General features: G+C 37.2%; 1 protein-coding gene across 2 annotated transcripts in view; it reads left to right on the forward strand.

Moving 5' to 3' along the window:
• Positions 1-21998, forward strand: part of USP32 (ubiquitin specific peptidase 32) — a 79382-nt gene that overhangs the window by 20006 nt on the left and 37378 nt on the right. For both annotated transcript variants that reach the window (XM_050714769.1, XM_050714770.1), the window contains exons 2-5: positions 1539-1666; positions 7451-7556; positions 8121-8239; positions 11844-12003. In XM_050714769.1, coding sequence (XP_050570726.1) covers positions 1539-1666; positions 7451-7556; positions 8121-8239; positions 11844-12003 — 513 coding nt within the window. The remainder of the gene's footprint in view (positions 1-1538; positions 1667-7450; positions 7557-8120; positions 8240-11843; positions 12004-21998) is intronic.

Consider the following 21998-nt stretch of genomic DNA (forward strand, 5'->3'; position numbering starts at 1 on the left):
ATTCCATGGACATGTTAATGTGAAATAGAGAAAGTCAAATACCATACATGCCAGGTAGCAGTAGTATACCAACCTTCTTTTCCCGTATAATTAAAGTATGTTTATTTTCCTAAAACAAGATGTAATAGTAACTTTTAGTAATAGTAACTGTGGGTCACGCTTGAGGCTTATTTCTTAGATCCTTGTTTGTTTGTTTTTTTCCTGGTAAAAGGTACCCAGAATACCTAATAAAATTTGAGAAGAAACATGACCCAATCTCTGTTTTTACACGCTGTCGTAAAGTCAAGACCCCAGTCTGTTTCAGTGTTGATGAGGGTTAAAATCAAGGAGGAATGTTTCAACATCATTTGCTTCTTAAGGAACGATTTTCCTTTTGATGAATGAATTAATTGAAATGTGGACGTTTTGAAGGGAATGCTGGGTTAAGTCCTGAAGTCCTCTGTTTTATTTTGGCTGGCAAAAAGCTGGACAAGCTTCTGGCCGTGTCGGAGTTGCCCCGTCTGGCTGGTTATATCAAGGGAAGGAAAATGCCTTGCTATAAATACGGTGCAATAGCTGTCACGGGCAGCATCTCTGCGTTGGCTTCGGGCTGCTAAACGCTCCTCTGCAGTACGTGGGGACCTACGTGGGATCCAGGCCGTGGCGTGTCACACTCTGCAACCCGATTTTGCCAAAGTACTTGTTTTGTTCAGTGAGATACCTCTGAAGTATGCATTGCGCTTGTGGACCTAGAGTAATTCTTTGCCTTGCTCAGAGCTGCTTAACCACGTTGTTAAAAAGTCGCTTTGTGCTCATAAAGTAGGAAGGCGGGGACTGCTTTTCAGAACACTCATGCAAGTATAAAGGGCAACTCATGCAAGTATAAAGGGCAACTCTTTAAACTTTCCACCTTTAGTTTGTGAAAAAGTTTGAACAGGTTTTAGGTGGTAATCAGACTTTGACTGTGCAAGGGAGTCTTAGGTGGAGAATTACTTGTAGTCCAAACCAGTACTGCTGTTCAATTCAGGCTTTGCTGTGCTGTACTATCTCATAAGCCTGTAAGTGGTGTTTACTTATTTTTTTTCTATAGAAAAATAGACTGGTTGCTAGATGAGGCTGTTTGAAGCGTGCTGCTGGAGCTGCTCTTCATAATATTCACCACAGTTGGTTACAGATCATTTCTCTAGCTTACATGCAACATAAAATTGATCATAAAGCTAGCTTATTTTCCTTCTGTGTGACAATAGTGGTGCTTAATTTAGAACAAATTATAATACATTATTGTAGTCAAAGAAAACAGGCAGTGAACTGTTGCAATAGTTGATGTTAACTTTAGTTCTACCCCAATTCTCTTTTTTTGGGGGAAGATTAAGATTATTAGATCTCATTTTCCAGTTGTTGAGTTTTTCCACTATCTCGGTGAGATCATGCATTTAATTCTCCTGATCTTTTATTTTTATGATAAATATAATGCGTACAGGATCTTGGGAGTCCTTAAGGTGTTAGATTTCTATGACATCTTTATTGACCAAATCTTTTTCTCCTCTTACTCAATACAGTTACAGACATAGAGCTGAAGCGACTGAAAGATGCTTTCAAGAGAACTTGTGGACTCTCATATTATATGACCCAACAATGCTTCATCAGGGAAGTTCTCGGTGATGGAGTCCCTCCAAAAGTTGCTGAGGTAATTTATAAACTTTTCTGGAGAGATGTATATGGTTGATACTGTGTACCTTAGATGTGCACACACAAATATGCCTGTGCAGAAACAGGCAAATTTAATTTCTTTCCATTTTTCATACAGTGTTACAGTGTGTGTTCTCTAACTGAAGGTAACGTTCCAGACTTGGATCATGAGCTGTCACTGATGTGCGCTTGACTGAGTCATTGCCTGACACCCATCTAATAGGTGGCAGATGACTTCAAAGTAAATCTAGGTATCCAGATGTAGATTTGGGGAAGTGAAAAATTGGGAAGTTTTAACTCTCTATACGAAAGCGTTATAGTAGAGGAATTTATTTACTCTGGAGGTGAGCATGCTGTTGCTTTCTCTGAGTTTCCGTAGGCTTTTACCTCATTTTCTAAAGTGCAGATTAATCTTTACAAGCTCTCAGAAATAATTTTATTTTAAATATATATATATATAAATGAACTGGACAGTAGCCAGAACCAAAATATGCTACATAGATATAAATAATACATGTATGTGTGTGTGTATATATATATAGATATATATATAGATGTATAAATATATATAAAAAAATATATAAACATATATATATAAAAATAGTGATACCATCCTGCGTGTGTGTTGAAAAAAAATTTCTTTCATAGAGTTGTCTGTATTTTGAGAGAGAAATTAAAATATTGTTCAGGGAAGAATAAGATTAGCCAGACCTTTCAAATGATATTTTGCTCCATGTCATTTCTAATCGCAGCTGCTATTTCTGGTATCTTCAGTGTTATTGACCTCACAGGCAGCGTGCAAGTCTTCCAGTTTTATTTAGATAATGTGCATGGTGAGGTGTGTGTTGCAAAAGGTTTAACACTATGTTAGAGGGTTTCTTTTTTCTAAGCTCACTGTTTTCTCTGTCCTTTTTCTTTTTTCCGCAAGTATTGACAAAGAGGATATTACTTGCTTCTGTAATATATTTGGCAGTTTTATTTTTATGTGTGTATTCAAGCACTTAACAGGAAATACTGTAATGTGTGTTAGCACCGTCAAATTGAATGAAAGTATGAGATTTCCCGTAGCCTAAGGCAAGTATCTTCAGTACTAGTTTTGGTATATTTTGTTTGAATACTTTGTTAGTAGACAATAAGATTTAAAAAATAATAAAATAAAAATCTTATACTGTACATGATTTTTTTGAAATAATAAGAAATATTAAAAAACTTACATTGTAAATTAATTTGTGCTTTCATATCCCTTTTATGCCAGTATTAATGGTTAAATTATTGATTTGGATGAGATAAATTTTCACAAATAGATACTTTGGGTTTTCAGATGTCTTCTGTTACGTCTACTTTTTTTTTTTTAATCTGACCTTGAAGACACAATTTTTATCATAATTGTGTCTCTTAACATTACAGTTCTACTGCAGTTCTTGGTTCCCATTTGGTGAAGTAAAGTTAGTGGAAGAATCATGACTGTTTTCTGATGTGATCTCATCAGAAGTGGGATGGATATCAGCATCTCAAAATTCCAGTACAAATTACTGTGTACTGAATTACTGTGTACTTCTAGCATTCATATTCAGGCAGTGCAATATTCATCTCTCTGAGCTTGAATATTGAAAATCCGGACAAAACTTGGACTTGACTCTGCTCATATTGTAATGGGATTCTTTGTAATTCACTGTGGAAAGGCAGGCACACTCATTAGACAGCTAAAGCCTTGTTCTGAGTTTTCAGCCTTTCAGTCATTAAAATGGATTATTTTGAGCCTGAGGTTGCTGGGCTGTTTTCTCTGCATGTTTTGAGTAATAGTTTGTTGTATCTGAGGAGTGATAGGCCTTCAGGAATTCATTAAATTAAAAACACTGATAGAGCAGGCATGCAAAAGAGGGAAATGAAGTCCGTGGAACGTCGATCAATTTACATGATTGTCATGCACGCGAAACACTTAAATGTTCCGGGTGGTTATGTTCTGAAAGGATCTCTTAGAAAAATTGAATTGAAAATATTAATAAAATGAAACAGCATGGGCTGTGTCTGCATTGTTTTAACTGCAGGAAAGCCGGTCAAGGGCTGAGATGCATGAACACAGCAATTATTTTTAAATCTAAGGAAATAAGACAATTAGGATATGCAGTTATAGGTACCTTGACAGAAAAAATATTGTTCAGAGGAAGTAGAAAGAAAGAATGGTAATATCTCAAGAAAGCATTTTTAGTAGCTTTGTATGTTAGTCTTAGGAGAGGAAGAATGCTGAGAAGGACCTCCTAACTTTGTCCTGTGCAGTCGTGTCAAAGACTAATTAGATTATACCTTTATCAGCTTAATTTAGAGGGAGTTGCATATCAACCTTATTGAAAAAGTAGTAAGCAGTGATTTTTTCTTGTTCATTTCTTCCTATGTATATTATATTGTGAGAAGCACTTGTGCTGGTTTTTCTCCAAATGTGACTGTAATGTAAGTAGAAGAGGGATGCTAACGAAGACATGAAGGACATGTAGGGGGAGCTGCCAAAAGAACGAGAATGGAGACTTCTCAAGGACTGAAAGAGAAGACGGGTCATAAGAATAGAATCAGGGAAGAATCCAGAAGGTTTTATACACTAGAGAAAGGAGCCAAAAGAATGCCTTGAACATCCTCTCCTACCCTTCCAACAGGCTTACTAGAGGCTGTGGGCACAGGGACACAAAATTGCTTCTCATTTTTTACAGTGCATTTTATTAGAAAAAGCTTTCCAAATAACATTAATGTGAAAACTCGTGGGGCTACTTCTTTAGAAACGTGAACTAATCTTGGTTGTGTGTTGTGTGCAACTTACTCAATGTTTGTAAACTCTCACCAAAAAATGATTAAGTGACTGAGGTAAAGGTAATACGAGCTGCTGATTGTTCTAATTCAAAGGTGTGTTAGATACTAACACCTTGGATATTATCCACAGAATTCCTTTTTTCAAAAATCTTGAACGATATGTTGTGTTAATACATAAATGGAATATCTGGCATTCAAATGATACTGAAACTGAGATGTGTAGAGTTAAACAGAAGTGGGTGGAAAGTTCAGAGATGGGTATGAATTAGAAATATGCTTTCAGATGGATGAAGAGAGGAGACAGCTTTATTCAAGGTGATTTATGAAATAAGTGTGCTTTAAAAGTCTAAGAGCACAGAAAGGTGAAATTTGAGTGACAGAAGAATAAAGAAAAGATAATCTTTTAATCAAAGTTGTGAAGGAAAAATAGTGATTTCTCTTTCATTTGGCCATACTTATATATACATGGTCTTTGAAAGTCCCGTTAATCTGAAATGTGAGAATTCTCTCCCTTTTTATACTTAGTGTGCTTGGATTTTTGTTTTTTGTTTTGTTTTTTTCTTCTGAATCTGAAGAAGCTATATTAAGACTTAAGTATAGTATTCAGCAGAGTTAACTGCTTATTTAAAAAAAATAAAAAAGTAATGGCTCCAGTGTAGTATAGAAGTAAATCACTTATATATGCAGTGTAGCCCTGAAGGCATCTTGTGAAATCAGAATGATTAGAAGTAGAAAGTGTGGAATTCAGATCTCTGCCATGACGTAGTCCATGAAGCATACGCTGCGTCCAAACAGAGCACAAATTTAGTTTTAATAATTTTAACTCCTCAAGCATTTGCAAATGGATTAAACTTCAGCAATAGAAGATGACCTGAGCGTGCTCTGGGAGGTGTGTGTGTGTGGGTGGTGCTGTCTTACAGCAGAAGGAAATGGCAGGTTCTACATAATGTCTTCCATATGACGAGATCCTTCTGTGCTTCTGTGTTCACTTAAATTTACCTGCCCTCAGACATCTTTAGATTTTGGGGAATTTTCAAAGCCTCGCTGTGGTCCTCTTGCACGTCCCTCAGCAGTTCCCTCTGGCTGCTGTCAGCATGTTTACTTGCTGCTCAGAAGGCTCTGGGAGGCGTCAGGTTACCATCATGGTGATTTACAAGTACTTTAATATGAAACTATTTAAGTGATTCGGGAAGATTTTACTTTCTCGGAAGCCTTTTTCCAGTGCTGAGTTGTTCAAGACAAAGTTCTTGGTAACAAAATTTGTTAAATTTTGCTTTCCCGGTCTAAAAGGGGCAAGTTCTGTTGAAGTATTTAGCTGATTTTTTGGCTTCCAGTTAGCGTAACCCATTTTGATGCTTGTCAGCTCTTGGGGAAACAGTTTCCTGGCATGTAGACCTGTGTGAGTGAGACGGTAAGACCGACAAACGTTGTTTTGGAAGACATGGCAGTCATGTTCTGCAAAGGGATTTCAGTCTGTTAAAAATTGATTTTTCTCCTTAATACTCTTCATTGTAATGTGCTGTCTGGCTCCTTTGGAAGGCACAACTGATAATAGATTGCACTTGATTACACTGAATGTCCTACGTAGTTATGGTAGTATATAGATCTTCTCTTGTAATATTTGAAATGTGATTTATGTACTTATTTCATGCCAGTTTCATGGGCAGCTTCATTCTAGCTACTTACTCACAGCCTGAGGTCACCCACTTAGAGTGAACTGGATTAGTGGTAACAAAAATGGTTATTTCAAATCCAGGTTGGTTCCCTGGTTTCACTCATAGTCCTGCTACATGAATGCTTATCCTGCTATCACAGGGAGTGCGTCTGTAATCTTCTTGAGACATGCAAAATTCTCATCATGCTTAAATGTATTTATTTATTTATTTTAATTTATTTTCAACTGGTTTAGATAAACTTAGTGTTGATAGTTGAGTGCTCAGAGGATGCATCCAGTAGCTTTCTGATCTCAATTCTGCTATGTGTGAGAGGTCCTAATACAGAGATAGGTTTGGTGCTTTACCGACTTTTATACTTTGAAAATGAAGTCCTAGTAAATATGAGAATTCATACTTTCATGTGGTCATTTTACTTTATGATGATTTAGAAGTAGATTGTTTTGACGTGTTTAAAACTTTAACTTGCTGGGTAGATTCTCAGGATGTCACACTTAAGACTGTTAGGGCCGTGTACCTTTTTTCCGGAACTGCTGGTAGTCTAGAAGAGAAATGTCACTCCAATCACATGTCATCTCTCACTTTCATTTTCTTGTCACTTGTGGGTGTAAATGTTTCCTGATGGTTATGGTGGATTTTAAAAACAAACAAACAAACCAACCTAAAATGTGTATTCGTTCTTTAAACTGGTGGATTTTGGTCTGTGTGTCCCAAAGGGTCATGGCCTCTTTTTTAGCCTTGCAAAAAAGGCTAAAATTAATTGTGCAAACTCTTGTATTTTCAAATATATATATATTTTTTTAATAGAGGTTAGGAAGTCAAAAAAAAGTTAAAAATGTTGCTTTTGCTGTTTAGAGTTGTTTGGTTGTGGTTCGTGTGTTTAAAAACAAACGAAAGGCAGGGGAAGGGATGCAGGTGTAGCAGCAGTTAAGACCTGTGGGTTTCATCCAGTGGTTTGCGAATGATTCACTCTGCTCTGTTGGGTAATTCACAAAATAGTGAGTCTGCCTGCAGTAATGTGGAAGCCCCACTGACCTCTGAACTCTGCTAGGGCTCTTTGGCTAAGCTGCTATATAAAGAATACGCTCAAGGCTTTCCTGGAGAAAAATGAAAAAGCAGAACATAATTACATGTATACATCTTGTTTGTAACCTTGTTTATTTAGAAAGCAATTCAGTAACAAGCAAGGAAAATAGTATTTAAAATGTACACAGTATTTTTTAGAGCCCTGGTGTAACTTGTTGCTGTTAGTTGTGATGTCTCTGTTCTTGCTCTTAATGTTTTGGTTTACTTCTGTTTTATTCTCTTAGGTTATCTACTGTTCGTTTGGAGGAATGTCCAAAGGGCTGCACTTCAATAACTTGATAGTTGGATTAGTTCTACTTACAAGAGGCAGAGAGGAGGAGAAAGCAAAATGTAAGTAATACAACTTTAAAAAGTAATAACAGTATCGTGTATGTAGAATGCACTTTTGTAAAGGAACCATAAATTGTGCTGTATTAAGTCACTGTTGTCATATGTAACTGGGGCGTACATTTGCCAATAAAGATAGCATATTTTTAGACATTTTTAGCTGCATATTTTGAAATTCAATGTATTTTAGTTTTCTGTACCTAACAAAGTGAAATATTTGTTAAGTTCCCATGATTGTGGACGTTAGGATCCTACAGAAAGACTGTTGAGTACTGTATGTAGGCAGAGAAAGGAGGACAGCACTGGTATTTTTCAAAACAAACTAAAACATCTGCCTACTGACTTCTGTTGTTTTGTCTTCCTTGTTAATCTGACTTGATAGTATTTTTTTTTGATTAGTGGGCAATGGTGAAAGAAAGAAAATATTTCCTGATCTGAACCTTATTGAGCTATACTGTGATTGAATCAAATTATTGCACTGCTTTTGGCATTCTTAGCCAGTTTTAAACCTAGTATTTAGAAAAATGCAACTACGGTAGTTGCTTAAATATTTCTCTTCTTCCTCAGACATTTTCAGTCTCTTCTCCAATGAATCTGGGAGTTATGTTGTTCGTGAAGAGATGGAGAAGATGCTGCAGGTGGTTGATGGAAAAGTGCCAGAATCTCTCAAGAAATGTTTCTCTGAGGTACATTTTGTACAAGTTTTATCTTACTGCATTCACAAAAAAGTGAATATTACATTAGGCAGTTTTTCTTCTGCTGTATAAATTCATGTGGATGTGTGGCAATAAATTAACCTTGCTTAAAGAGAGGAAAGGTTCATAGTTTGTTTTTTTTTCATCTTATAATATTACATGTGATTTGCATTGATGTAAGTAGCAATTTGGTATATGCAGGCATTCTCCATGCTGCTTTACTTACTATGCTAGTTTGAAAGATATCATTTCCAAAAGGTAGTCGTGTAATCAATTAAATTTAAGTATGAATATTGCCAGTGGAATTTTATTGATTAGTGTGGATATTTTATTGGAGTTGGGAAAGAAATCTAGAACACAGATCTGAGAGAGGAAAGAAAATCTGCCCCTTGGATTTAAAAAAAAAAAAAAAAAAAGCCTACCAGCAGTGGTTGCTTAAAATAATAGTTTTAGAATATTACTGCTGTCTCACTGTGCCTACCAGGAGCTACAACATTTATTTATGCATTAGGTTGTTTGAGAGATGTAATAATGTTGAAGCTTGTTGGAAGTCTTCCCCTAAAACAGGCTGTTACCTATAGATATTCACAGATACTTCCCTGGCCCTAGTCATCCTACTGAACTGTCAGGTTTGCTTGATTTGGTTGTTTCCTTTAGTTATTGACCAGCAAAATCTAGTTGTCATTATACATTCTGCTGAAAAACTGGTTGAGGAGAAGCTTTATTTGTGGATTTCAGATTACTTAATTTCCTTACAAATTCTTGTACTGTATTTGCGATAACTTCGGTATGCTTGTTACCAGCATTGGCTGAGGCAAACTTGCTTGATCTGGCAGTGGTGTCATGTTGGCTTTGTGGGCAACAATTACATTTTTCCTTCTTGCCTGGGATCATAAATCATATGTATACTGCAGTCCAGTTTCTGGAGCTGACCACTTCGATATTTCCTACTTATAATTCCCCATCAATATGGTGTGATGAATTATACCCTAAAAGTTAATTGCATACTGTCCAAGAAATCTAGAAATACTTTATGAAGATCTTGCAGGGAAAGAAGTATCAATCTGGCTTGATACCATTTTCCTGTTCAAGAAAATGCTCAATATCAATTTTCTTTTAAAAGGAAAATAGTGTAATAACCCACTCAGCAGGATTTACTGGCCTGTTAATCATACTAGGTCATTGCTGAAGAGCGAGAAAGTTTAATGTTCCTGCTGTGGGTCTGCCTTCCTGCCGTATGGCAGATGAGTTTATGCTTTCCAGGATGATGTTTATAGGTACTTTCATTCTTTCCTTCAGAATTACTGCATATGCTCATCTAAAAATAAGAGCTTTGAAGTATATCTATGTTTTCCTCATCCTTGCTTTTGAAAAAAAAAAGAAACAAATTCAGTGATATCTACATTGCTCTAGGTGTTGAGTTCCATCATGGCTCAGCTGTAAACCTTACATGCCTCAAATGCTCTTTTTCCAAAGCTTTTTCCTGTCCCATGTCTTCCTTGTTGTTCTAATCAATTAGAAGGACACAGGAGTCTTAGTGAAACACGGCACAGCTCTTGCTCCATTTACAGAAAGCAGTGGAAAAAAAACTAGTAGGAAAGTAGAGTGGAAGAGGTAGCAAGAAAATGATCTTGAGTCTGATTCAAACTGCTAAAGAAATTAAAAAACAAAACAAAAACCCACCATGTTGTGGGCTGCATTTTTCTTCTCTGTGTGACAGCAAATTTGCTTTTGCTTAATCAAGTGGTTCCGTAATCGGCTAAATCCTGCGAAGTCCAAGTTGTTGACTTACCCTTTTCCTGGCAGTTGTTCATTCCCCTAGCCTTGTGCTGGCTCAAGTAATTTTATGATGCCTTGATGAAGTGGATTGAGAAACTGATCTGCCTGAGAAGTAACCTCTTTTTCTGTAGCGACTGTGACTGCTGTTGCAAAAGAGAAGCGTTGGTGCCTGTAGGAGGAAGGTTAGGATCCCTGCTGTCGGTCAGTCGTGTAGATACGTACTGATTAAACAGATGATGGAATAGCAATGTAGTATCCTGACTTCCTTGAATCATTGTCATGTGGAAGTCTATGACAGTGCCTGTAAGTGTTGGGGTATTTCTTTGTTCCCCCTCTATAAATCCTGCGGATAATTTTGCTGTCTATTCTGCTATCAATTTCAGTTTGGTTAAAGGTGGTTGAGTAGCACAGTGCTCAGGTTTTCCAGCAGAGAAGCAAATGAAATATGTTCCTAAGTTGTACCTTTCTTCTGTGTTAAGGTTAGAGAATCTTTCTCCTCTATGAATTACCAACAAAGATTGCCAGTCTTCCCTCCTTACAAATTTTTTCAGTCTTCTCTGATAGTTCCATTCATTTCTGGCATGCTTAGGTTGGCTTTTGTACTGGATTTGTTATACAAGGAAGTGCAGGTAAAAATTCGCCAAGGTGATGCAGGGCTGTAAAGCTAGCAACAAGCACAGTTTTTCCCGTTTATTAGTAAAAGGAGAGTCAGAAGGCAATTTGATCACGATACCTGCATGTATTTATAGGAGAAAAATATAACACTAATGTGGGAAAAAGAGCCAGTATCTGGAATCTGAAATAATCCATTACAACTGGAATATGAAGCAAATGATTTAGCAGCAATGGTGATTAACCATTTTCTTCAATTGGCATTTGCGGATAGTCCACGCCCTGGTGCAAATTGTTGGATGCTGTAGAGGTGTAATTCAGTGAAGCTTAATGGTCTGTGATATTAGGGAAGTTTAACTAGTCAACGGCTTGAAACCTCTTCCAGTTTCCAGACCTCTGTTTATTTACCATGAAGATTAGGGCCTCCATATAATGAGTTTGTCTACTGATAATAGGTTTGCCTTTATTGTAGTTAGTTTTCTAGGCAGTGAAGAAATAAGTCTGCTGATCCCTATGGTTTCATAGCCACAGCTTGAAAACCGTTCAGCTAAGTGGTTTAAACAGCCTCTTCAGCAGTTAAACTCTGTGAATCTATAGTTTTCACATATTCCTGAAGAGGCAGTTCCATGAGACATCCAGCAAGAGAAACCTGAGTTAGGAGATGCTGTGAATGTCATGTTTACCTACATGCTGCAAGGTGTTCTTTGGTCACCAGCAGCATAATTTTTTATGCTACCGCGGTGATTTTTCATACTGTTAGTTATTCACAAATCTAATTATGCTAGGTGTTTGTGTGCTTGCACAGATATAACACAATGCTTATGATTTTATAGCACCTGTTAGTCAGCACGAAAGAGCTTTTATCTGTCATAACAATTTCAAATTCATAAAAATAACCCCTGTTGTTCTGAGTTGTAAGAAACCATTTTTCTTCTAATCCCCATACCCTGAGGTTCAGAGTAAATACCTTTCCAAAGGCCACATTGAGTAGGAGGTTGAAGTGCAGAGAGCTGAGGAGTCTAATTTCCCTCCTTGTGCTGTATTTCAGAATGAAATAGAAAAACAGGCATGGCTCCAAAAAATTATTTCAGTACTTGTTTTTATAGGAGATTGTCCTAATTCTTGTTCTTGCAGCTAGATGGTTCCTGTTTACAGATACTGAGAAAGGAGAGAAAACCAGTCACGTTTTCTTATTTTCTAATAGGGTGAAAAGGTAAACTACGAGAAGTTCAGGGTTTGGCTATTGCACAACAAAGATGCTTTCACATTTTCCCGTTGGCTGCTGTCTGGAGGTGTGTATGTGACACTCACTGATGATAGTGATACTCCTACCTTCTATCAAACACTGGCTGGAGTCACACACTGTAAGTAAAAGATGCTTCTTATTATGTGCGTTTCTTAAAACTGTTTGAGTTCACAAACTTAAACTGTTGCCTTGCTGCAGTTGTTCGTTAAATCTTACTGCTCTGATTAGATACATGCAGTTCTGTTCAGCGAGATACGTTTCTTCTCCATGCTAATTTGTTCTCTGCTTTTTGTGCTGTGACAAGTAAAACATTGTTATGTACAAGGACACAGTGGGGCATTATTTTGAGAGAACAGTATTGAGATTACAGCATTTCTTATAGTAGATGTTGACTACCAGGCAAATTAAAAAATAAAAAAAAACAAAATGTCTTCTCTGACAAATATGTTAATCTAAAGAGACTTGATGTTAATACAGGTTTTGTATTTGCTTTTTCTGGTATAGTGGATCATAAAACTATTGAGACTGTTTTGGTAACAATGCTTGTTGCAAAAGTATTACATCTTAGTTTGTTTTCTACAGCCAAATAAGTAATATTCCTGGCATGTGATGTAGTCAGGGAACTAAATTAAAGAGAAGCCTCCTCAGGATTTGCATGTAGGAACGATCTCCAAAGAACAAATGCTTCCTTATGTCTATATTATTGCAAAAGGAGGAGCAGCTGTTTTTTAGATTAAATGTAAAAACAAAGAGCTGACAAATGATACTTGATGTGCAAATGTAATGTGAGCATACATTACAGGAAAGCATCTGAGGGACTTGGTGTCCCTTAGGAGAAGGGTCTTTGCTGTTGAGATGTCAGTGATTCGAACAATCTGCTTGTACTTTATGCACTCGTAGATTTTTCTGTTGATGTGAGCATGGCATTTTCTCCCTTCAATAGGTGGATTGCTTTAAAGTTATGTATAGTTTTTATAGTTTTTTTTCTTTTGGTTTTAAATATGGATTAAAATTCTGTTTAGAACAGCTGAAATGAAAATGCATAATTAAATCAGAAGTTTATAGGCAAGTAATTTATTAGGGTTACAGGAGAGATTGCAGTAGACATGGAAGTTTCAGAAAACTACTCCAAGGTCTAATAGACAAGGTTAGAGAAAGGTTTGCTAAAATGAGAAAAAAGAAGGAAAAAAAAAAACATTCTTGAATCCTACAGACTTCAGCCCTCGGAAAAATCTGTTTCGAACTGAGACCCACCACACTTCCAGCCTTGTCAAGTCTGCCTTACCCTAGGTATTCAAAGAAAGCTTTACCCTATGCCTCTGGATGTTACCTTGGAGCTTACTTAGATTTTTTTCATATGAAATGGAACCTTTTTCTGTACAATTTTTACTAAGCTTTTCACGGAAAGTTTATTTATACTGAAACTGAGGTTCGTAGTAAAAAAAAAAAAAAAAAAAAGAAATCTGATTCTTAGAAAATAGTTGTTTGGGTGGCTCCATGTTACATTTGTTTCTGCTGTAGTAATTTTGATTTTTTTCTTTTCATTTCATAGAGAGTATTTTCAATTTCTTATTGCAAATTTTTTGACCCTTGGCTTGACAGAATCCCAGTTATTTGGTCAGTCTCTGTCAGATGAAATTGCCTCAAGTGCCTCAGTTTACATTTGAGCTTTTGTGATGGCAGGGACCTTCCACTAATCACGGTGACTCTGTTAGCATTTCAGCCGTCTAATCGTTGTCTGAGCACGCTTTCGGCAGGAACAGTAGTCTCTATTTTCCATGTAATGACTCGTCACCTCTAACTTCCGCTTACCTCTTTGATGTCTTCAACTGTACAGCCTCGAATCTTGCTTAATTACTCTTACATGAATCGTCTCCTTCATGAAGAAACTGGCTTGCTCTGTTTAATTTTTTTAGTAGACTCAGCGATCCTACCTCAACGCTGTCAGCATCATCTCTGAGAATGTCAACCTTGAAACCAGCTCACTGCTACTCTGAAAGGAGTACTTTTGTATTGCCTTATATTTTAAGGTTTAGAAATTCAAGTGATGCTCATGTATTTGATTTTAATCTCTTAATCAAGTTAGTTAAGAATAATTTCATAACACTCCTGTGTATTGCAGCGCCTGATTTTGTAAATCATGTTACAAGAGGAAGTGTTTAGTCTTTCCTTTCTGGGAAGCATGCATGCATGGTCGCTCCTCTACACGTGCTAGTTTGTATAGCTACGTGTTCTCTTGGAGAAGTTAGCAGATTTAAAGCCTCATGAAACGTGTGTGCAGAATTTCAGGTCTCTGCTGGGTGATTCAACACAACCGATATATTCGGGAGAAAAAACACAACCAAACAACAACATCACCATCAAAGGAAAAAAAAAACAGAACAACAACACTTGTGTTCTGGGAAAAAAAAAAAAAAAAGTGTTGCTATAATATTAGACCAGACTACTGAGAAATTCAGTCTATTCTAGCAGCTGGTAGTGTTTGTGTTTCTTTACCAGCAGCTTACTTTTATAAGCAGTCAAGAAGGTGGGACTAAATGAAAACTTAAGCTTTCCATTGTTGGCATTAAAAAGCTGAAAGAAAATTAAATATTTGAGAATGTTTGAAGTGATTATTGAATCTTCAGGTACGCATCAGAAAGCTTTTCATTTTATGCAGGAAACTAATGTAGCTTACATTTATCTTTGCATCAGTAAAATGTTTCAAACTGTACCCTGTCTGCAGGTTTGGTATGCTGAACCACATTTGGAAAGCCTATGTTACGGGGTGTGTTTGAACCACTAGATAAAATTAAACTGTATTGTACTTTTGTTATCTTCCAGCTAAATATTGTTAAAAGAAAAAAAATCAGCAACAATGTATTTAGTAATGTGTTAGAATGTATGCAGCTCGATACCTTTCAAAGGACGGATGTGGAAAACCCACAGCAATTCTAGGTAGTAAGAAGACAAACTGGTGAACTAACCGGCCTCCCCCACGTCTGGACAAATGCTTCTTTTTATGATGTGTCTGATGATTTCCCTTGTGATTTGAGGCAGTAGAGGAATCTTATACAATAAATGCAAAAGTAAGGAAAATCAGAATGCTTGGTCCCTTGGAGGTAATTGCAGTGAAATATGAATGCTTGGGGCCTTGCTGGTTTGCTTTAGGTCTGATATTTACCATCTAGTCAAGCCCATCCACAGAGTAAGAAAGTAATCTTACCGTAGCTGGATGTACGAAGCAGTACGAGCTGTTATGACAGCTCCTTTTCTCTAAGCTGAGGCTCGGTTTTAGTATGTTTAACTAGGATAATAGTTACCTTTTGGGAGAAAAAGGAACTGAAATTATGTTTAGTAAACCCAGGCAAACGCTGCTAGCAGAATATAGTGAAAGAGTGAAAGTTTTTAGAATTTATTCTACTGTCAAATGAAAACTAATGAGTAAGGCTCCCCTACCAGTGCACGCACAGATTCATCCCCTGGCTGCCGGACTGCGGCTGGGTTGCAGCACGCCCTCTCCTGGAGCAGGGCTTTGCTCAAGCTTCAGACCCTTTTCAAGCCTTACCTCCTCTCAGTGTGCTTTCCATTAAACATTTTGAATAATATGTCAGAGACGTGAAAAATTGTGGTGATAAAAATAGTGAAAGTTATTAACGTTGATGTAGGAGAGACAGCGAACATTCTGTTGCAAGGCACCAGTGACTCCATTTACGTTTGTTTAATGAGCCGAGCTATCAGCAAAACAAAGGAATTCTAATTTTTCAGTTGTAAATAACATTTGTTTTTGGAATGCAGATGACTTCAATTATTATTTCTCAATACATAATTAGAAATTAAACTTTGAAGTCACAGGAAGTTGCATGTACTCGCTGCTTTTAATCAAATTTTGTTCCATTTCACTTAAATCATAAATAGGAGTCATTTTATTTGAAAACTACCAGAGTAACGTAAATGTCTCTTGGACCTATGTTCCCCAAAAGTAGTTTAAATGATATGTGTGTCTCCTTCATCCAGGCAGTGACCGCTAGCACTAGTCTGGATTTTCTCAGTTTTGTGGTATGATTGGGTACTTTTGTTTTCATCTGTTTAGTCATCATATTGAATAGCAGCGTAGTGGAACATGTAAGTCAGAGATAATCCTGTCAAGGACTACTACTAACACTGAATTTCTCTGCAGGAGAATATTTCCAGCAAATCATTATTTGTCCTTAGTAATTACAAATTAAACGCCTCATCTCCTCTGGTACCTTCAAGTTCAAACACAGTAATTCAATAATACAAGAGTTCTTGGTATCTGGAGGATGTCATTTTGGTGCCTACCCTGCAGGTTTGCACTCGTTTAAGTGGATATGAGTCCCAGCTTGGTGCAAAGCAGAGCTTTCTGTTGCTTGGTTTAGCAGGTGGATGTAGAGGAAGAGGAGAAACTGAAGGGTGAGATCCTGCTGGTTTCCTTCGCTTGACTGGACACAATTCTTCAGGTGCAATACAGGTGGTGGTAGTCTTTTCTACAGCTGGGTCTTTTTGGTGTACCTCAGTGTCACTTGATGGGCTTACATTGTTGGGTTTTCTGTCCTTATCCACGGGGGAATGCTCCCATTTATGAGAGGTTGCTGGTTTCAAACTGACAGGCCATGTAATTTGTGCTTCTCCGTTACCTGTTCTTGTGTCACTTAGTTCTTACTAAATAGCATCCTAATTCTCCTTTGAAGTGACTATCTTCTGTCGTCAGGAAAAAATTGTCAAAATCCTCCTGCTTTTCTGATAGCTCTTCCTGAGGTTCAGTAAGACAGTGTTTAATCGGTATAATAATTATATTTTAGAACATAGTTACTGCTAATTTCTCGTAATAAATGAGAGACGCCCTGGATAACCAGATGTCATGGTTGAAATGCAGAAGTGAGTTGTTGAAACAGTATGAAGTTGAAACTGGATGCTGTGGAAGGAACCTCTTCTCTCAGACAGATTTAGAAACCTGTAGAGCTTTATGGTAGGATCAAGTCTGTAAAAGGAAAGCAAAATCAAGCGATCACTTCACTTTGCCCATCCTGAAAGGCTGCCTGGGTGTGAATGTGTGTCCTGGAGCTTGTCTACTTCAGTCACGGTGCCCACATTGAAACACCATCCCTTGATGATGTAAGGAAGGCCATTAGAAGATAGTTCAGAAGATTTAGGGTTTATTAAAGGTGCCTTTAAGACTATATCTCATTCTCTGCTATTTTTTTCCACGTGTGTGACCGCTTGTGCTTTGAGGAGAACTGTAGTGTTTTAGACCTCTTCAATGTGTACACATCCTAAGGCACTGATAGGCTATATTCAGCTAAACAGTGTTTCTCTAGTGTTTGTCTGGCATACTGTATGTAATATTTTGGTTGAAGTTACCATATTCCTTTCTTTTTAACTTAAAAAAAAAAAAAAAAAAAAGAAAAGGAAAGGAAAACAAAAAGATGGAAGTATTCCAGCACAGTAGGCCAGTAAGAAGCGTCAGTGTCACTTAATCTGCATCTTGCCACTTTGTTATCCTCTTAGTTCCCAGGTTATTTTATGTCCTGCAAAGCAGCTCTGTGCCCAGCTCCCAGAACCTTCGATGCGTTCATTTGCAAGTGCCCCACGGCCACATTCAGGCAGAAACCGTGGTTGTGGTTCAGCCCGTCCGCCTCTGGTCCTGAGTTGGCTCCCTCTCAATGAAGGGCTCACGGTGACCGGGGACGGGGTTTTGCCTGGAGGGTATCATGGTGAGGAGTAAAACGAAGCAAGTTGCAGTTAAAATGTTGGGAATATGGTATGCTTCTACTGCTGTGAGCCAGAGAGGATTGTGCCATTAGGTAGGTAAAAATTAGGTTGTTTATAAAATATATTCAAATCTTTGGTTAATTCTGGTGTTACAAAGAATTGTAATACGTCAGGCCTGAAATGGAAACCTGTTTTTACTTTTTTTCTAAGAAAGAATATTCATGGCTTGCTACCTGTGTAACATTTAGGAAGGGAGCATATTTCATGAAAATGGCATTAAAATGAAGGGTGCTTTTTTTAGTGTTTATTGTTGTTATTGCAGCTTGTCAATCGCAGTGTAGTGGCTGGTTTTAAATTAACTAATTTTTACAGTTTTTGCTGAAAACCTGTTATTTACCTGTTCTTCCTTTACTATATGAAGACTCCAGTTTGATGCGTACTTGACATTATCGTTCCTCCCACTGCACTTGTCTAACTGCTAGTCTTAGAGAATTGAACTATAAAACACTATCATTAATTCTAGAGATCTGATTTTTTTGGTAATTTTAATGGACAAATGAGAGACAAAATAGCATAGAATAGTAAACGGGTAGTATCTGCTTAAATTTCATAGGTGCATAATGTCTGTGTGACCTCAAATAATCACGTGTTTAGCTGGCAAAAATGAATAATTACTTGCCTAGAAAACCAGTCTGTTCTGACATTTTGGAATCTGTTGTATTTATAAGATTTTTTTTTAATTTTTCTTAAGTTATTCAAAACTTGACCCACTAAATGAAAGCCCAGTTCACACCACCTGATGTGATTTGACCAGGTATTAGGAACAAAATAATTTTATACTCTGAAAAGTTAAAATACTTGATATAAGCCTCTTTAGAGGAAGATGGCACTTTTTCATATGCAGTTGTATGGTAAGTGCATACACATTAGGATGATAAGTACAGTCTGCTTTTATCACGCTTCATTTAAACTTCAGTAACAAATGTGATTGTATGTATATATCCTAAATGGCAAAAGATTCCTGGCAGTTTAGATGTAACGAGGAACGTATGGCGCACTGCGTATTCTGAGATCAATTTACGAGATTATGTGTGAAAAATCACTCTGGAGAAATCAAATTATCTAACAGCTGGCTTTGCAACTTCAGACTTAAACATTTGCATCCAGTAAATCTTTCTGTATTTTATGTAAATGAAACTATTTCAATAGGCTACAATTTATTGTTACCAAGAGTCATATTCTTTTGTTATATTTTTACTTCTCTTCAGCCTAAATTGTGCAAGTCTATTCAATGCAAAGTATGTTCTTTTCTGCTTCATCAGTTTTACTTTCTAAAATGTTTGGCTCTTGCATGGAAAAGTAAAATCAACACACTAGATTTACCTTGGCTATAGCAACGTAGCACTTCTTATGTTAATATTTATCAGTTATTATGTTGAAGGTGATTATTTGAAAATCTGTCTTTTAAAAGATAACATAATTTTAGTCGCTCCTTGACAGAAATGCAGATAAGATGCTTTCTGGGATAACCTTTCTTTTCTGAGATTAGCTCGATAACGCAGTAAAGGTAGCACTGTAGAAACTGTCAAATTTAGTAAGTGGAGTACAAGTAGCTTCTACTATAGGCATTTGAGAATATTTTACCTTGTCAGAAAACTAATTTTTTCAGTTCTTACTTACTAAAGGTAAATGCCACACCTGCCAGCAAAACAGGTTTCTGCAGGGTTACTCTTCCGTAAAGACAACGTGAGCTTCCTCATGGTTTTTGGATATTCTTAGTGGGGCATCATTTCAGGAATGAAGTGTAACTGGCATGTCTGTTGTTCTTGCTAGTCAAAGATGGATTAAAAGGAAACAAACTGATTTGTATGCTCATCCTCAGGAACATTAGCATAATGCCTTTGTATTCGCTAATGAGAGCGATAACATGTATGTGCAGTTCTTCTAAGTGACACTACAAACCTGCCCTTCATATGCTGTTGTTTGGGCAGTGTAATACTTCTGTAGTTCTCCTTATGTACTTAAGATTCTGTGTCACAAAGTAGTTTTTACCTTTCAGTTGTTATTTTACTTTTTGATTATTTCTGTCCTTGAAACTCCATGGATATGCTTTTTTTTTTTTTTTTTTTTTTTTTGTGTCCCCTGCAGAATGCAGGTGCTGCAGTCCTAGCGTGATGTCCTGCAGGCTCTGCCTTGGCAGTGCGGCAGCATGCTGGGCCCTGCTGAGACAACAAGATTGAGGGAAAGTGTATTTTATCTGGCAGATTTTCTCTCATCTGTTGATATGCTAACCATTGTGGGACAGGTGTATCCTGAAATTGTCATGGCACTCTTGCATTTCCTGGAATGTACCAGGTGCCTTCCGTCACACCTGAGTGTGCTGCCCAGGCTCACGAAACTGCCTGCATCTGGGCACAGTTCCATGATATTTCTGTATGCCGATCTTCAAAGAAATAACTATTCTATTACTGCTTCTTGATTTGTAGTTGAGTAGGATTCCTTTATATGTTTAGATTACTCTTTCCATATGTATTACAACACAACCAAGAGCCAGCAGATGGTAAGCCAGATAAGGGAATTGATCCAGCTGGAAAGGAGGGAGAGGAGAAAGGAAATCACTTCAGTTTTCCTGCTATATCCGTTCCTTTATCTCACTTACCATGTAAATGCACAATAGGGAGGATGCTGCAGCATGTGCCTGGGGTTCAGTGGAAGGTAAGTTTTCTCTGTTCAGCCTGGAGTTATGTTAGAAATACGTGACCCTTGAACTGCAGCAGTAGTGTGGATGTTCTGCACGCTAGTGTCAGGTCTGTCTCGGGCTTGTGCTGAAGGTACAGACCAAAAGGAGGGCATATTTTCACTGATGTTACTTTGCTAGTTGCTGTCTAAAAGTACTTTACAGGAAGATGCAATCCCTTCCCACTCCTCAAGCTCCACCTCAGATATTCATCTTTTGTTAAAAATTTTCCAAGCTTTCTGCTGATGAGGGTGCAGCACTGTATAGTTTGTGAAATTTGTGGGGCATAATATTACATGCCCGTTGGGTAGTTACAACTAGTTCATGTTCGTTGTATGTTACCTAAGTTACTATTCTGATTAAATTACTATTCTTAATGACAGACATAGGAAAAAATCAATACAATTTTAGTTTGACATGTGACTTGTTTTATCTTTTCTTAAGCCTTACAGGATTATTATTGTTTCTGTAGACTAAACCAGGCCAAATAGCTCAAGTTAAACCTATTAGAAAGCTGGCATGGATTTAAAGGCTCAGAACCATCTGGGAATGGGATCACATGTAGTGGTGCTTAATATAGACAGCTTTGTCATTACATATCTATTAGAGAACCAATTAATTTACACTGACCTAAAGCAGTATTGTGACACACTTGCATATGTAAAAAGATTAAAAGTATTGTGGAGCGGAAACTCTATATTTTCTATATACATTTAATTTCAAAGGTAAAACTGACAGACCCCTAAAACTTGGAAAAAAAATTGGCCTTTGTATGTTTTGAACAAAAACACTTCTTCCTCTGCCTACTTCTTATTTACCTTTGCCTAACACCTTGTTTTACTAACCCCCCCAATTTATATTGGATTATAAATTCCTCAGTATAAAGTCTCTTCTAGGTCTGTATAATCACTCTTCAAAGTTGACTGGGTTTCTAGGTGCATCTGTACTATAAATAACAAAGTAAAATAAAATATATATTTTGAAATAAAGCTAAATTTAAATGTGATATTTAGACACTATCATTGTATAAGTAGAATAAAAATTTAAAATGGGAATTTTTCAAGAGAACCCAAGTACTAATTTTTTGAATGCTACTTTACATGTATTTTAGAAATTTAAATATTGGTTAGTTTTGCAAACTGATATTGCACATATAATCTACCTGTTCAATTCATCAAGAAGAAATATATGAAAAAGAAGAGATCGCTGGAACCTTTAGCAGTAGGCAAAGTTCCTTTCTGCACTTCTAAGTACTTCTATGTATTATTGATGTCGAGCTCTTAGATATTGAATAGTTAAGATGATTCTTTAGGTAAGCAAATGTGCGAGAGGTAGCGGGATCGATGCCCGCATTCTCCACCACCACCCCTATATATTGTTCAGCATGACGTCAGATGGTATGGAATACCCCTTTGGCCAGTTTGGGTCAGCTGTCCTGGGTCTGTCCCCTGCCAGCTCCTGCTGCATCCCTAGCCTGCTCGCTAGCAGGACAGAGCGAGAAGCTGAAAAGTCCTTGGCTTGGTGTAAGCATTGCTCTACAACAATTAAAACATCAGCATGTTATCAGCGCTCTTCTCATTCTAATCCAAAACATAGTACCCTGCCAGCTACTAGGAGGAAAATTAACTCTGTCCTACCTGAAACCAGGACAGCAAAGTAATAAT

Source organism: Cygnus atratus, chromosome 20, assembly GCF_013377495.2.
Source record: "Cygnus atratus isolate AKBS03 ecotype Queensland, Australia chromosome 20, CAtr_DNAZoo_HiC_assembly, whole genome shotgun sequence".
NCBI classification, from domain to species: domain Eukaryota; kingdom Metazoa; phylum Chordata; class Aves; order Anseriformes; family Anatidae; genus Cygnus; species Cygnus atratus.